Source organism: Calliopsis andreniformis, chromosome 10, assembly GCF_051401765.1.
Source record: "Calliopsis andreniformis isolate RMS-2024a chromosome 10, iyCalAndr_principal, whole genome shotgun sequence".
Taxonomy (NCBI): Eukaryota; Metazoa; Arthropoda; class Insecta; order Hymenoptera; family Andrenidae; genus Calliopsis; species Calliopsis andreniformis.
In genome coordinates, this window is record NC_135071.1 from 14725594 (window position 1) to 14742933 (window position 17340).

At 39.3% G+C, this 17340-nt stretch overlaps 1 protein-coding gene and 1 long non-coding RNA gene across 2 annotated transcripts; both read right to left on the reverse strand.

The window, feature by feature from the left end:
• Positions 1-877: 877 nt before the first annotated feature.
• On the reverse strand, positions 878-16835 carry LOC143184587 (estradiol 17-beta-dehydrogenase 11). The gene is made up of 8 exons (XM_076386924.1): positions 16677-16835; positions 12307-12773; positions 6040-6164; positions 5140-5250; positions 3179-3340; positions 2867-2949; positions 2244-2360; positions 878-2064 (listed from the first exon to the last, which is right to left on the reverse strand). Exons 2-8 carry the CDS (start codon positions 12533-12535, stop codon positions 1875-1877), a joined length of 1017 nt encoding a protein of 338 aa, XP_076243039.1. The 5' UTR covers positions 12536-12773; positions 16677-16835; the 3' UTR covers positions 878-1874.
• Positions 10306-11105, reverse strand: LOC143184588 (uncharacterized). The gene is made up of 2 exons (XR_013002785.1): positions 11023-11105; positions 10306-10878 (listed from the first exon to the last, which is right to left on the reverse strand). It is a non-coding gene; the product is annotated as an uncharacterized LOC143184588 (long non-coding RNA).
• Positions 16836-17340: the final 505 nt, after the last annotated feature.

The window sequence follows — 17340 nt, forward strand, 5'->3', positions numbered from 1 at the left end:
CGTCATGAATCTATGTTGAAGAATGTTTAACAATTATATCTGACAGATTCTTACGACAAACGAGGATGAAAACGCGAACATATTTTCATATAATCGATGTTTTCACTATTTTACTGTAGACTCAAACGATTCTAGCAATAGACTAACGATATCCAGTAAATCGCACATGTGATATCAATATCGATATTTCTATGTACTTCTATGTACTATGTATCTTCGATAAGGTGGAGAAGATATGTGAAAGATATGAAATTACATTTTATGTCCGATTCAGCGCCTCAAGAATCTTCTTGCTGTAAATTAAAGTTCTATTAGACTGCTGTTTGTTTATCCTTTTGTTCAACACTTTTTTCTATCACAGTTATTATAAATAAAAATTATACATTAGTCATTCGAAAATTGAATTCAAAATGAAATTTCAAATACTCGTTTGTTTTTTTAAGATTCACAGAAAAAAGTAAATAAAGATATGTGTGTCACTTGTGTATTCTTATGCAATTAAAATGGTTACTTTATTTAATCTTTGATTACTGTATTTTCATGCAGCGAATATTCAAGTTACGTGTAGCTGTGATTGCTAACAGTCGAACGAGATAAGAAGCTGCAACACAGCGTAAAACGGTTGTATCATCACCTGCTGATATAATCGAAAAACTATCTTTCGTTTAACGTTTTATGTAACTTTGGTTACTTCCGTGAAAGGTGTAAAAATTGCCAATAATAATAATCAGAAGCTGAAAAAGGAAATAATAATGACATTTCAGCAGTGCAATTATTTAAACCAACGAATCGTGTCATTTGCATAGTGCACATAAGAAAATATTAATTGCACTTCTATCAAAATACGCGTTTAAAATCTATAAAAAATACGAACGAATAAAAAACTGCGATTTTATTACAACTTTTGTAACCATGTATAAAACAATGATTCGTACATCGGGGATAACATATGGCACTCGGTTCGAGATAATATCGTTTATACGATACTATGCTTGCATCCATCCGATATTACAAGTTCCATTACATAAATCGGTAGTTCAAGTGGACCAGTACGTGAAAATTACATAAACTTTATTTCTCTGTTTGACATTTGTAAGTTGTTCCAATCGCCAGATCATTACATGCATTTGATAAATAAATTCGTTTTCTCGTCCCATTTACAACCGCAAGATTGTTACAAAATTACCAATAAAAGAACCTTAACGCTACCCTTACGCTAATTACTCATATACAATGTTCAGTGTATCACATCGTGCCGATTATGTAAATTGTACCCGTGTCATTTGGACCAGTTTATTTCTCCCTTAAAAAAGAATCACTAGAGAAACAAGTAACTATAAAACATACAGTAAGTGTACAGAACATTAAAACGACGTTCGATTGGCGAATCGTCGAAATGAACGAAATACCGACTAATGTCGTGCGACATACGTGATCAACGAAAACGCGGTGAAACGCGATTAAAAGTTTCTAACGCGCGATCGTCACTAAAAACTTTCACTCCTAAATGTGCCATTGTTTTTTTTTAACGCAGCTATAAAGGAAAACGGGCACTTCGTAAAGTCGGGCTTCCTTTTTGTGAAACGCAGGTCCCTTTAAGAAGTCCAACTCCCAGTTTGACGGCAGATCCGTTTTACGTAAAGACGCTCGTTCGGCGAGGCAAGTTTCCCGCCGTTAGACCAAACTAGGCCGAATTTTGCGTAACAACTTGCTCAGAAACAAGTTCTCTGGCGCGCGATAAAACTCGCGCACTCTACGCGACAAGTTTCGCAATTATACCCTATAATTACGCGAGCGTTATCAATGTGTTGTGAGTTACAGTAGAGAATGAATTACCCCTTGGAAATATTTCAAATATTTCGCGAATGAATCGATTACGGTTTCCTCTCTGAATTAGAGATGTGTCTGGTTAATTGCTGGTGTATGTTGGTGCCGTTTGGATTTTTCGATGGTATCGTGGAAATGTTCTCTTTGTCGGCCGTTGATTTTGTACGCTCCTTGTGCTTCACAAAGTCTTGGACTATGCCGCGAATAAACATTCCCGCGCAGGCCCAAGGGAAAGCCCTGTAAACGAAGAACAATATTATTGCATGAACGTAGAAACCAGTTGTATTGTAAAATGGGGTGAACAGATATATTTGTAGTATTTATAGTATTTATTTATTATTTAAATACCATTTACTGTCACCTAGAGTTCTGTTTCTATTTGCCCCATTTTACAATACTGTTTAGAAGAAACCTACCATTTTGCGACCAGCAAAAGGTAAAGGTAGCCAGGCACTACAGCTATTTTTTCGTTACATCTCATGGCAGACACCACTCGGTCCGCCACTTCATTTGGACTAAGTCTTGAGAAGAACCTGAAGAATGCAGATACACATGGATAAATATGAGAAGTATAGACAAGACAGTCGAGAAGAGGTGTAAGAAATTTTAAGGATCATTCTACCCGTTAAAATAAAACAAAAATTAAGAATGACGAAAATATGTTTAAGACTCTGTTTCAGAGTTAAGAATTACTGAGAAGACGCCTAAAATGTATTTACATGAAATGTGTCTGATTTGGGGCTTATTCTACTGATTTTGCTGTGTCTGACCTGACTAGGGAGCTTAGTAGAATGAATCTCATGTGAGGTACAGAAAAACCAGTGGAATAAGTCCGAAGTCAGACATATTTCACACGTACTTTAGGTGTTTCTTGCACCAATTAATAACTCTGAAACGAAATTCTGTCAGTTTTGCTTTTTGTAATATTTTAATATGTAGAACCATCCCTTAAAATTTCTGACACCTGTTGTCGAACATCCTGCATATTATAGAAATTGGCACATGCAATGCATATGCAATTAAAGCAATAAATTCATACCTAGGCATAAAATCGTCGAACATGCCAGTGCTTCGAATGAAAAACGGACATATAACTGTAGTATTGATGTTGTAGCCATCGGCCTAAAACACACAATGAAAAATTAAAAACATATGCTAGAAGCTACCATCAAGGATAATGTTTTGCATAAGGTATAATTAATACTGCAATACATATATTAATGCATATTTTGACTATATTATGCACAATACTACTATATAAACTTTACTGAAGAAATGTCTTTCTTTATCCTTTAAATATATCTATATACTAATGGGTTTATTACCCGTTTAATTAATAAATAAATATTACCGCTAGTTCCATGTGCAGCGCTTCCTCGAAGCCGACAGCTGCGAATTTAGAAGTACAGTAGTCTACCAGCGTAGGCACTCCAATGTGTCCAGCCAGACTAGCTATGCTAACGATGTGGCCCTTGTTGTTCTCGATCATCGAGGGCAAGAAAGCCTTTGTCGTCTGAAACAAGACGACATTACATGAACACATTACGTAAGTACAAAATTTAACGTGGCAAAAAGGTGATGTTGAATGCAATAAATTCCAGCGCTCCGAGTTAAGAGGTCATAGCAAAAGGCACACGATGCGAAGGAGTCGAATAGCGCGTGGAAAGGGATATTGGAAAGTTGGATAGCAAGAGATCCTACCGAAATGACCGTGACATCGGATGCAGTAAGAGGTCCAATGGTCGACGCTCTCTTTGCGTGCCAATTAACCCACTTTTCTGTCCATCTTTTTTTCTAGTTCTTTTGAAAGTGAAAACGGTGACATGTGACGACTTCGGTCGACCCGAGCAAAGTTTCCAGCGAATGCCAACGAGGCAACGTGAGAAACGATTCGAGGGATTCGTCGACATTATCTTGTCAAATCTCGTATGATGTTCCAAAAGAGGTGAGGACATCAGGCGTAATCGCACGTCGAGGCTGATCTAAGAAACGATTAACAGGGCCCGAGACGTATGGGAAGGTCTTCGAGTGATCGTTTGTTTTTGACCAATGACACGCGCGAGAGATCTCTCTCTCTCTGTCCTTTTTTTTATCACGAGAAAAATATCTCGATTGCCATTAAAACCAATGCCGCGGCGTGATGCAACACGTCGTCACAAAATCGGTATTCTCAGCCTGGCTGCGGTATAATTTTCTTTCTTCGTGCTCCGAATCCGTACGACGTTCTTTCCACTAACGCTATTGCTAGCGACGATACGCTCTTAGCTCAGATATCTCGTCGACTTTCACTCTGTATCCCGTTACGTCGACGGAGCGTTTCGTGAATCGCGAAAATGTCTTTTTTTCATCCATGTCTACAGAAGGAAAAAAAAAAGAGATAGTGGGACAGATGTTGCGAAATTGCAGAAGTAACAGGGGTCGAAGTCGATGGCATTCTCGATTGCCTTGCGGGCAAATCAACAGTGTAGGAACGTAATCAGCATACTTTGAAAACATTGCTATTTTGGTACACATCGGTCCTATTAATAACGAGCAGGCCTTGAATATGAGATGAATATTAGAAAATAAGTGAAGAGTGGTCTTGTAAAACACGACGTTGAAGAACCACCAGAGTTGGAGGCTTATCATGTTACATGAGCTTCAAGCGAAATGTCAAGTGAAATTCGAGAGAATCCCCTATGGCGACATTAAGGATTTCGAGTATCGAGAAATGACTCTGCCAGTTTTTTCTCTGATTCGTTCGAAACTTCGAAAACACGAGGCTAAAATAGGAATATTTGTAGGAGAACTACCTGCGTTTGGCAAGCATGCTCCTCGTGTATGTTGCAATTGCAAGACACGAGTGTACTGCAACCATACGGCCGAGTAGCTGCATCTACACGACCGGTTTTCCCACCTGACCCACGGCAACAGTTCTAAATTGAGGGAACATGGGGACAGGAATGCCTCTCACTCGCGCGCTTATTCACAGGAAAGGGGGAGCTGCTCAGACCTTTGAATTTCAGGTCTGAAGAATTTAACTAAATTTCAGGGGATAACTTTGATGCTTAAATTAATGAATATTAATTTGCTTGGCTGTTATGTAACCAGCAGTGTTAACTCGTAACTGGTATGGCGAGGATCACGGAATTTTTACGAACTCAACTTTGAATATTTGGTATTTGGAATAAATTGTAGAGATTAGTAATTAATTGAAAATTTGTGAAATTCGTGTATACTATTATCTTCTTTTAGAAAGTTATATCATATGTTACTGACATCTTGGTATTTGGGAGTTAAGTTTCGCAGAAAGCATAGGGGATGCAAACCTACCCAAAAGTGGCTCATGACGTTTACATCCATTGTACGGATGATAAGCTTATCTGGTGTATCCAGAAACTTGGTACCGCTCACGACTCCAGCATTGTTTATCAGTATCGTGACCTGTAACACCAGAGATGCAATTAATTAGCGTTCAGTCTTGGGAACTTTCACTCTTGTCATTGCAATATCGCGAATAAGAACCCCAGATCGTTAAAACTCGTACAGCAGCAGAGGAATGGAATTCTACTTTTTAAGGCTCTCAAAACATATCGGACAACATATTGGCAGCATATTGCAACGCTGTGGCGTAATGGAGAATTTCATCATGTCGCCTCTAGAAGCCACTCGTCGCTCGTACACCTTGACAACATGTATCCACTCCTATGACCTTGGAACTCGCGAAGATATTAACCCAAGAATACCTCCGATGCCGCCCTTCTGAATTTCATTTACATTTATTAGGAATAGCCTTTTTTCGCGGCAAAAACGCATAATGCGCTATTAAAAATTACATGTTTGCACGTTGGCCAAGATTGCCTTCAGCCTTGAAACCTCATGCTACAGTACTATACAGGGTGTCCCAGAACTGGTGGTACATGTGAAAATCCAAGTGACTCCACATGCAAAAATTAAAAAAAAAAATAAGTCGAAAATATCTAGAGGCATCTCTTTCGCTATTTATTCATCAAATAGCTAAAACTGTATTTTGGTACACTTGTACTCGATTAAAATTCAACGTTAATTATCTCAAAACAGGAGCATGATGTCAACAAATTTTATTCTACATTTTCGTTTTATTTTCCAAATAGAATCACTCCATTTCTGCTTGTACCACTTCTGGGTCACCCTTGTAGGTTTCTTCAGTTTTCTACGCTACCCGAGTCTGGCCATTCTTTCCTCATTGCTCACCTTTCCAACTTCCTCTTTGACTATTGCCGCTTTCTTGTAAACATCCTCTCGATCGCATAGATCGCACACGTAACCGTAACAGGTTCCGCCAGCGGCCTGCACCAGCTTGACCGTTTCCTCCATGCCTGGAAGGAAGAAAGACACTTGGTTCAGTGAAACGCTTGGCAACGAACCTACGTATAACATAATCCACAGTCTGCTCAAATGAAAATAATCAATAGCAGTGGATTACCTAATCGAAGTAAATCCTTAAATAAAAATACTGGAGTATCATATACACGGTGTTCGTTTCACACCCTGATACCAATCACGTGAAACCAGATCTCTGCTTATTCCTCGAACTAGTTTCGTAAAACCCATTGTACTGGGAGCAGGCTTTAACACTTTTCAGTTTTAACAGAAGAGGATTTTTATGACACGATGGTGTGCATTAATTATTTGTCTGCGTGGTGCTAAGAGTATATGAGTGAATAAGGAATATTCTTTTTTCACTTAGTTACAATTAGAATTAGGTAATACAGGGAGGTCAGAAGGGTCATTTTTAGGACTTTTTCAATGACAAATTAAACAAGATGACACTTCGTGGTTTTCGACACTTCGATTAGTTCTTAAGACATTTGTCCCACCAGTTCAAAAAATGTGTCTAAACTTAAGTCACTGGTAGTGAGTACCCTAAAAACCCATAACTTATATACTTTTTAAAATTCTTCAAACATAAAAGAAGTGAAAAATCGCAAAAAAATGAACTCTGAGTCCTTGAAAGTTCTAGACCAGGGTCTCCTCTAAATCGAGTCATCTAAAATTCTAAAGTTGATGCATGCACAGCGTCGCGACACTATCGCGCCGATGGAGATTGCAGACGTCGAGAAGCGGGCGAATACTAGGTCGACCAGTGACCCACCTGTTGCTGGCAATTACTATCGCGCGTTTTTCCTAGCAACGCGATCGAGGGGTCGAGGCAATTCAGGTTCCGCTCGCTCGGGACGATTCGCAGGACAATCAGACGGGCGAAGAGTAATCCAGCGAGTGGTTCGCCTTTACGTAGAAAGTCGAGGCGGAGAGTCGGTTGGCTGTCTCGCTTCTTGGCCAAGTGGCACGTGTGCTCGCGCGGAATATGAAAGATAATTGCAAAACGCGGAATACATCCTGTCCCCGACGTTGCGTTTCGCGAGAATTCGCGGTTTCTCTAGCCACGTGGCGTGTCGACTAATTAAAATTATTCGTGGAACGAGGGAAGGGAGTCGTGAGAGCACTGTGCAGAACAAAGTTGCACCTGAGAGACACTTTGACATTACGTTTTCTATATACAGAGTGTTTCATAACATGTGGGACTCACTTTGGGAGTTGATCGTATATGCCTAAAAGCAACGAGAAAAAATCATACAAACGCATGTCCTATAGTTATGACCACTTTGACCAATAATATGCCAGGACCAAAAATACGTGTGAAATCAAGTGTCCCATCTACAGTAACCATATAGATTCGCATTTTTTCCAGATACAACCTTGCCAGCTCTGTGCAGTATTGGGTGGCACAGTGGATCGAAAAGCAAGGGGAGGAGAGACGAGAATGGCACGCTGTCCGCATGGAAATTTATTTTTTACGACGATCAACCAGTTCACGGAGCCGATCGACCAGATCTACTTGCACGGCCTTGAATGTCTGGCCATTCGGTTGCTGCGGCGGTACATGCACTTACACTCCGTGACGATTATGGAATTCTCTTGGTTGGTTAGGTTTCTGTACCTTGGATTGAAATCTCTTGGCTATAGTGTAGAGGTACGGGCTGTATAGTGACTCGCGAGTTTGTTCGCGAAGGATTGTTAAATGGTTTAAAGTAGGCGTACTATAATCATGCGATCGCTCATTTACTGCGCCATGACATAGCTAAAAAGTGTGATAAAAAATGGTAAAATGTGTGAATATCGCTGTTTAATAGAAAAATTGTTCTTTTTGTATTAGTGAGTTAAGAAAAGGAAATTTTTCAGTCGTGCCATTGCTGCTACAAATAAGTGATATATTGCATAACTATTTAGAGAATAGATTGTGACTAAAGAAATGTTTTAATCAGAATTGGAGATTGTAGATTTTAGAGAAAATTTAGTTTTTGTATTACAAATAATGAAGGGATAAAAGTCAAATCTTAAAGCTGAAGAAGAACATGTCGCAGCAGCTTTTATAATTAACTAATCTTCTAGACATATCTGGATAAATCTGTAAGCCATTAAGGCTGACAGCTTGCGATTTATTATAAGTGAGAACACGAGCTGTTTTTAAATTAATTTATGCGTTGATGTAACATGAAAAAGAAAAAACTTCAGAGGATACAGTCCAGGAATAATGCAAATATCGACAAGTTTACAATAAAAAAGAGTGTAACTTTTTTAAGATAAAGAAAAAGAACTGTAATTCCCTTTTTTGCTGTGTATTACTGAAATCTCTTATTGGTACATATATATTTTTTATCCGCCATTTTTTTCAGAAACAGAGCCTCGTATAAAAAGATTTCATTCCACATTTTTGATTCGGTTCTTCATGTAGAACTATCACCTTCCTGCTTGTACCACCAGTTACATGACACCCTGTACATAAATGCGATCTTTTCTTTTCTGAAATATGAGGAAACTTTTCTGTCATTTCTGCTACAAAATCCCAATCTTGCCTCTCAAGATCCACTTAAAAGGACACACAATATCCATGCATTAAAGATCGCCCTGGAAGATCTTTTATCATTCCGAGGCTCGCTTTCGGCGACACGTGTTCCGCTTCCAAAGAATAAAGTACACTAATCCACTCGAGGCTGCAGCCACCAGCCATCAATATTCCACCCGCGAGTTTGAGTTCGCGATTATCGACGCTTAAAATTCATCGCGCGAGTGGGCTTCCTCTGCCCGTGAACCCGAGCGCGGTCCTTCATCTCGCGACAATTAATCTCCTGACCAGTTTTATCGGCTCCATTCCCTTGTCCCATTGTTCACCGACACGAAACCACCTTGCCCCAATCACTCGAGTTCATGCAGAAACCAGAAATCACGATTGCTTATCTTGCACAAGTCCTAGTCAACATTCTCAACATTTTCACTGGTCAAATTAATTGCATTGCCCAAGAAGAAGGAGTGTTCACTGGTCAGGGGCAATTGCTATATTGTTAATCATACATCACTGATAAGGGAAAGACACAGTGAGATAGAGATCAATTTTGAGGAATCTTTTTTTGTGAATCTATTGGAATAAACACTCCAACACGTGTCAACATATTTCTGACAAACAGTTCACCAAGGTTCAATTGGTTCCTATCTCATTGTGCCTTCCCCTTGGGAGCGAAGAGGATATATCAGGTAAGACATAGTTTCTGTGTTTCCTGTTTTCCACAAAACGCGAATAATTACTTTTGCAAGCAACTGTTGAAGCGGAATTGTTACATGTCGAGCACGGAACAGAGGGAGGCGGGGAACCGTGAAGGTCAGTTATTGAAGGTAGTTTTTCTCCTTGTTGGATGGGGGTCATTAACATGGTCGTCGAAGGAAAGGTCATTCGAGACACGGTGCATCGAAAGGTCGAGCGTTGCGCAAGAAAGACGAATCGTTGAATTAAAGGACGAGAAGATTAAAATGAAAGACTAAAATTGCTTGTCAAAAAATTGTCTTCTGTCAATTCTTCATAGACACTATAACAGTCATGAAAAGTTGAGTTAATGTGAATAACATGACCACACTATAGTAATTAATGGTTAACCTAGTTCTATTCAGTAAAACAAAGTATGGTTTACCAACTGATGCATTACTTTACTAGCATAATTAACTAGAATAATTAACAGTGCCTAGAAATAGCGAGCATTAATTTTCTATTGCAGAGAAATCTTCTACTATCCACTAAACCTGAGAAACGTTTCTCTCATTGTAACTCTAGCTTAAAACTCCTCTCCTCTTGACTGTAGTCTCTATACAAACAATAAGTACCTATTACGCAAATCAGCGATCAATCAAGCGACTGCACTTTCTTATCCACAAGGAAAGCAGCAATTTATATCTCCACGAAGACACAGGTTGGTTAAAGGTGCTTTACCAGTAAGAAATCCCTAGCAATCCAATGATAGTTTCTAAATGCTTGATAGCTTCAGTTACATAACACAGATCGACCAAGAATTACGACGTAGCATTATCATAGGCCTAGGTTAACAAGTTGCTATTGCACCTTCGCTGCAGCGTTAATTGCGTAATTCAATGATGCACGTGGTGTAGAAGAAATTATTATCAAGTGGAATCGTCTGGTTCACCTTTTCTTCGAGCTGTTTATTATAATCATCAACAAAACCAACTGGTTTTTGTTTCGCTATCAGAAGATACTGGCGACGCGATGACTTTCGAGTTCCACTGCTGGTTGGGGGAAGGACACGACGCGTGACATTTTAAAGATCAATCCACATCGACTTTGGGGATTCACGATAAAAACGTTGCGAGTCCAGGCACGCCTCAGACGGCCTTGAAATTTGGATATTCAAGTAGGATCTGTGCCATGTCGCACGTTCGAGTATCACGGTCGTAATTGCCTGATTTCACTTCGAGTCGAATGGATTTGCAACAATGGTGATCCAGAGCAAACTTCCTCGATCCTTGCCTCGAATTTTCCTCGAAGAAAACGACACTGTCTGCGATACTGACAGAAGTCACGTAGCGAGAAACTCGAGTGGACCTCCAAGTTTTCCATCGCATATGCATTGCCCCAAATTTGATTTAAGATTCATGCGACGTCTTAGAACTGGTTGCTCACGTAGGTTTCCAGAGGCGATCTTTTTTTCGAATTAACTATTTCGAAGAAGTTTCCTCTTTGCCACTTTCCTGGAACCGCTCGACATTGATGGGATTTTTTTGAGAAATTGTTATTCAATAAAAGATTTTTTAATCGAACCTTCCTATATTAAATATATCAATGGATTGAAAGTAAAAAGTTATATAAAAATTTTATTGCATATTTTGACTTACTGGCAGAAAGATTGTTCCTTCCAAAAACATTTTTCAGAATTTTTTTATTTCATTCAGTTATTTTTCTTCCTTTAAGTAAAAATATTTTGCAGTGAATAAGAGGATTTTATGGGACCACTGTATCCGCATTCGTTATAATTTTTCAGTTATTTTCAATCTGTAGAAGGTGGTCAAGAAAGATGATTTATTGTATGAAACAAAAATTTAGTAAAAACGTCTTTTTGTTACTTCTGAGTTAATTTTGTCACCTATAATATAGAACTTGTTTTTACAAGATTTTACTTAACTGTTTCCAAACTTCTGAACGTTACTACAATAAAAATATTTCCATTTTTATATTTGTATTAAAATTGTGAAATTCTTTTAAGCCCATAATATACGAATAAATACGCATTTATCAAATCTAGTAACATTTCAAGAATAACAATATACAAAAACATATGTGTACTATATTTCCATTGATAGTGTCCTAGACCGTGTTCTAAAATAGATGATCCAAGTCAGCTTGGATCCACTTCGGAAGCTGGTTATTTTTTCGCGAATTTATTCTTATTAGGAAGCAGAGACTGATCGATAGAGCATTTAACTTAACTAGATTAGTGTAGCTATCACTTTACAAGCTTTCCCATTTTATGTAACAATTTCATAGCTGCTCACCCGCGAGAGACATAACGTTTGATCTGATTTACTCGATATATCAGTCACAAAAGTACCAACCTCATTGATATTTCACTTTTTGCATGTATATTTTACATGATCTAAATGAAATCAGAAGCTGTTAGATTTTAATCATGACAAACTAACTCTATCAGATTTATGTAATGTGAACATTATTAATAAGCTCGTTGAAAGAAATCTCTAATAAAACTGGTCATAAAACTTTAGTCAATGAGATCATTAGAAGTTGATTGAATCAGTGAGTCGAAGAACAATACAGATCCAAGAACCATGTTTCGAAATATTTGATCTTAATGCATAGTTCTGTGCATTTTACATATCTGGTCCCCAGAGTCAAATTTACTATAATAGCAATATAAAACAAATTTGCTATAATAGCAAAATAGGTCTAAAATAAAGGAAAAACCTCAGCTCACACTTTGAATTTGCTACAGTACGCAACGTGAATCCACGTGCGACAGTGACGTGTTCGTACCATATTACACTTTGGCTCTAGAGACTAAACATAGTTTTGAGCTTAGATATTTAAAAATGGCTAATTTTTCACTGTTCTTCATCTCTACTCCGCGATTCCCACGAAAGAAAAAGCGATTATTACAGACTCACCATCTTTGTTAACGTCCCAGATGACGACGATGGCACCAAGATTGGATAGTCTGAGGGCGATTAGCTTGCCCAGTCCTCCTCCGCCCCCAGTCACCAAAGCAATCTCGCCAGAAATACTTTTCATCTTGTATTTAGCAGGAATGAATGACTTGACGATGCTCTCGATGATGTGCATCAACGAGATCAACAGGAAGCCGATGATGTCCCCAGTAGACCTTAAGAAAGACATGGTGGATGGCTCTTGATGGACACTTGACCTTTAACCGACGATGGACACAAGTTCGCCGCGGCACGCGAATCTTCTGCGATTCGAGGACACCGATCGATCAGGATATCATAGCTCGTCCCAGCGAGAGGGTGTGTGTTAGATCTCCCGGAAGTGGAGGACAGGGCGTCGCTGCTGCCTGCTGGACTGGGTATGGGGCGAAAGTAGAAACGTCTGTGACGACGTGGAGTCTGGGGGTTGCCTGAAAAGGGATTTCACGTGATTAGTGAAAGAATGTTACTTTGGAGAGTAAGGTGTTGGTAAATGCTGTGTGGAATGTAGACTGTGTATATTTATAGCAAACTCCAGTTTTTGTGATATGTATAAGAAATGGAGCGATGTTGAGTTGATGGTATTAGTTAACAATTAATGTTGGTGCATATTAATTCATTACAACGAATGTGAAATTAGTGTTATAAGTATTAGCAGCACATATAATGCTACAATATTTATATATGATAGGTATATGATAAGTACATGTATTTAGTTGTTCAATCACACACTTTTTTTGTAAATATCTAAATGCTATTCTACAAAATATCCCACGTTATTTTTGTTACTCAACATGAGCAGTGATTCTGCTTATTAGTATCTAATCCACCATCTAATCCACTCACTATCGTTTTATTAATTACTATCGATCTTAAACATAACATGGGTCTAACTCAAAAACCATCTAACTACCTACAACCAAACTTAATTAAAAAGTCACACCATAAACATTTATTACCCAACATAATATCCGTGTTCAGAATAGCAGAAAAACAAGATCAAGAAGCGTAGAAGACGCTTACGTCTATTACATAACATCTATGTTCTTATTTGATCTATTGACTCACAGCACGAAGATGTTTATAATAAGCAATAAAAACAGATGATAAATTATTCAACTCCACGATCGAGCATTAGACGAAGAAAACAGAATCAGACCTCAGAGGAGCATTCTCAAGATGCTCTAACGCCAGGCTCGCGGATCCATCGAATCGCTAATCTCGTTAGTCGGTCGCTCGTGGCTGCAAGGTTTACGAGTCTGGTATAGAAACTAGTGTACGCTTTCTCCAAATTTCGTATCGCTTTCTTCTCGCCGCTTTAAAGAGGACGAGGAGACAATCGAGCAAGGACCCTATGACTCCAGCAGCGCGAAACAGACGAGGATGCAAACTTCGCGCCAGGTGGCACGAAAAAATAAGGGAATCAAAGTGGGGAGAAAAAAAGTTGAATTTTGAGAGAGACACCGTTTTCCAAGCTGTTAACGAATCGCGTCGCCTCGAACGAACACCGAGCACCTCGTCGGTAATTCGCTTTCTAATGGGACGCGAAATTCACTTTCAATTTTCAACAGAGAATTCCTCTAGTCGGCGGCGCGTAATTTCCCGTATACATTCGGCCACTCAGCGATTGTTAACGCGTCGATCGAATAGGGTCGCGATTACGTAATGAGCCAGGCGAGTGAAAATCGGAAAAATGATCGGAGAAGACAAAAAGCACGTGACGCGCTGCGTCTTTGTACTATTTAAATATCATAGTTCCCTGTCAGAAAAACGATAATCATTGTCGTGTTTTAACCGTGCAAAGTGGAGTCCTGACAAAAAAACACTTCTCAGGAATTGATTGCTTCCCCTTAGACGAATTTACATAACGAGTATTGTACGTTTAAGAGCCTCAGAGGCAGGCAAAAGGAAATTTAAAAAAGCTACAGGAAATATCAGGAGATACTATTGTGTCAGTGATTACGAGAGTGATCTACTTACGTCAGGAATAGGAAAAAAGTTGAATTCATCGTTCATTCGCTGCGTCATAGGTTCAGCGATGAATTTATGTTTCTATTTTGAACATCGATCACATGGGTGTGATTATGTATTTATCGATAGAAGAAGGAATTATAGCGTCGCCAATGTGGGATACAATATCTAGTACAGAAGTTGATAAAGCATGTAGCAATTTCAACATTAAACTTTCTTTCGCCCGCCACTGGAGTAGCGTTTGTTCCACTTTTGCACGTTATAATTTATGCGTTCCTCTCTTCCTGCCAAAGAAACGAACTTATTTGTTTCGTACGCGACGTCTAGAAAGCCCGATAAAGCCGCAGGCCCAAGCACCCGACGAGCCTATGGCAGAATTGATTGACTTTCACTGTCTCTCGTGAGGCTCTGCATTATACAGCGTCCTTGCCAAATCGATCTTTCTACGTTCGAACGCACGTGAACGAACACGCGGCGACGGGTCGCGAGAAAAGCGCTACATCCAGGCAATAACGCGTTAATTAAAACTATTTACCACCTCCGCGAGCGTCTATCCAGTCAACGATCGATTACGAAACCGCTTTACTAAATGGCATTTTAACGTATCCAGTGCACGACAAGGGTCAGTCATCTCGATCCTCGTGTTTTCTTCTGCTTTTTCTCCCTTCGCTTGGAAAACAACTATGCAAACAGGCTGCCTGGGAGCATTGTTGAAAACAAGAAGAACGAGACAGGGATAGCTAGTTGCCTGCGAACCACTTTCACAGCGGATCGATTGAAGCTTAGCGAGAAATCGGAGGACCACTTTCGTGTCGTTCGAGGCTTTAATGCGAGCGAATTCGATTTGGGGATGTCATGGGTCTTCTTTTCCCGCGAGAAGCTGTGAGGGGCTTCGGGGGCGATAGAGGGAAGGTGAATGTGCCTGTGACCCTCGAACTCCTAATGAGGGGATCCTCGAATCCACAAGTCGATTTATATTATTAAATTGCCTTCGCTTATAACGTTACTTTACTAAATTCCTATTATTCTAATCAGATGAAAAGGCAGTAAGATTCTGTAAAAAACTTAATTTTTAGAAAAATAGACTTGGGTTAGCCTGGCTCTGAGGTACAGAATTATTTAAGTGTATTTCATTTTTGATACGTATTCGTGCATTATTTATTTCAGTATTATTTGGTATACTGCATTTTTTAATAGAATATTTATTTATGTCGGTTTTCGTTTTTAATTTTTATTTCGTCACAGAGTACGCTAAGTAATACGGAAATATAGTGTAATTAGGTAAGTAATTTTCCATGTTCAGTTTAAAAACATTATTCACGAAGAAAAAAAAACGTTCTATGTATTAGAGGCACAGAAATTCTAGGGATAATAGTAGGGAGAATCGCGATCTAGAAATTGGTAGGTATTGTTTCCTCGCTATTAGCTCGTTGTCTATATACTGCTTAGTCTCGCGATAGTCTTGAGAGTCGTCTAAGCAACAAGTTTGAAGACTGCGAAAGCCATGTTTTTCAGGATAATTGCAGACTGAAAGCAATGTCGACTCTAAGTGGCAATTAAAAGAAACTTAAGGCAATAGAAATCTGCTTTAAAAGTCATTATTGTTTTATTCGTTTGTCAGGAGCATTTTTTATGAGTATACTATGGTCAGTATGTATGACCAGCTTAATCGTGTATATTTTATTACATTTTTAGATTTTCTGAATTTGAAGGATTTATTTACACGAAAATTGTTTGGTTTTAGAGATCATTTAGACAACTATTTAAAGTAATTTAAACACTTTGGGAAGTTACTTGCAAGACTTCATAATTCATTTAATTTTTTTAATAGGAACTACACATTCTAATTACACTCATATTAACGTACTTACTCAAGAATGCGTAATTTTGATTAACCATTATTATAATTTTCGTAGAAATATTAATAACAAATGTTGATTTTGGCATACCTCGACAGCAACAATCAATAATTGTTTCTACGTCAGCAGCGCTTATAAAAAGCTATAAGTATATGTAAAACACATAATTATATTAAAAGAAATCGAGACACATATCAATGAGTAAATTCATCGATTATTCAAGCCTTTTTTCAGTCCTCCCTAAGCCAAACAACTGACGCAAAGAGTCATAATTACTTTCAGTCTCTAATCCTAAGCTCATAACAAGTAAATATGTCCACCATACCTTGAAACCGCAACAAACAAAGTGAATTTCGCTTTCGTTCACTCTCACTCATAACTCCATTAAAATAATACCGCCCCATCAGCGCACGAGCTGACCCCAAAAAAGTGCCACTCGCCGTGACCCCGCCATCGAACCCCATGAACCCCGTAGCGAGCCACTGTACTGAAAAAGAGTCTTACTAGGGGATGCTGGACGTCGAGGGTTGGACTGTTCCACTCGCGGTCTTTAATCGAGACTCCTAAAAACGGGGCACGACGTGCTCGAGAGTGTGTCTATGCGAAAGTTGTTCGCGGAACGGGATGCTCGTCTCACCGGCACCACGGTCGTCCGTACACTGAATGAAACCGCGGCTGGGTATGCCTTTACCCTCTCGGCGATCTGCGGACGACAGCCTGCGCGCATCACCGCCGAACACGGCTGGCATATTAATACGTTGCGTAGTAGTTGCACGTGCAACGAGCAACCACCCAACGTGGCCGTATCCCTACCACCTTTGCGACAGACATTCTGCACCGTCTGTTTTTCCATTTCCCGCTTTTACGTACGAGCTGAGACGAACTGCCCCAATGAGTCGGCTGGGAAATATTTTGCTGGGGTGAAAAAATCGATCGAAAAGGTCGATCCACTGCTGTGAAAAATCGACCTTTTAAAAAAGTTTAAAATCAGCATCCCTACTTAGGGGGACTTAGCTTCTCTTCTATTTAGTATTATTTAGCATTTTGACTCATAAGTGTAATGGCGAGCTGAGTTACGTGACTTATGATCATTCGCTTAGGGTCAATCGTAGGTCATGTTACTGGCGATACACTCGCGCTTCGACGCAAAGTATGTTGACTGGATCAC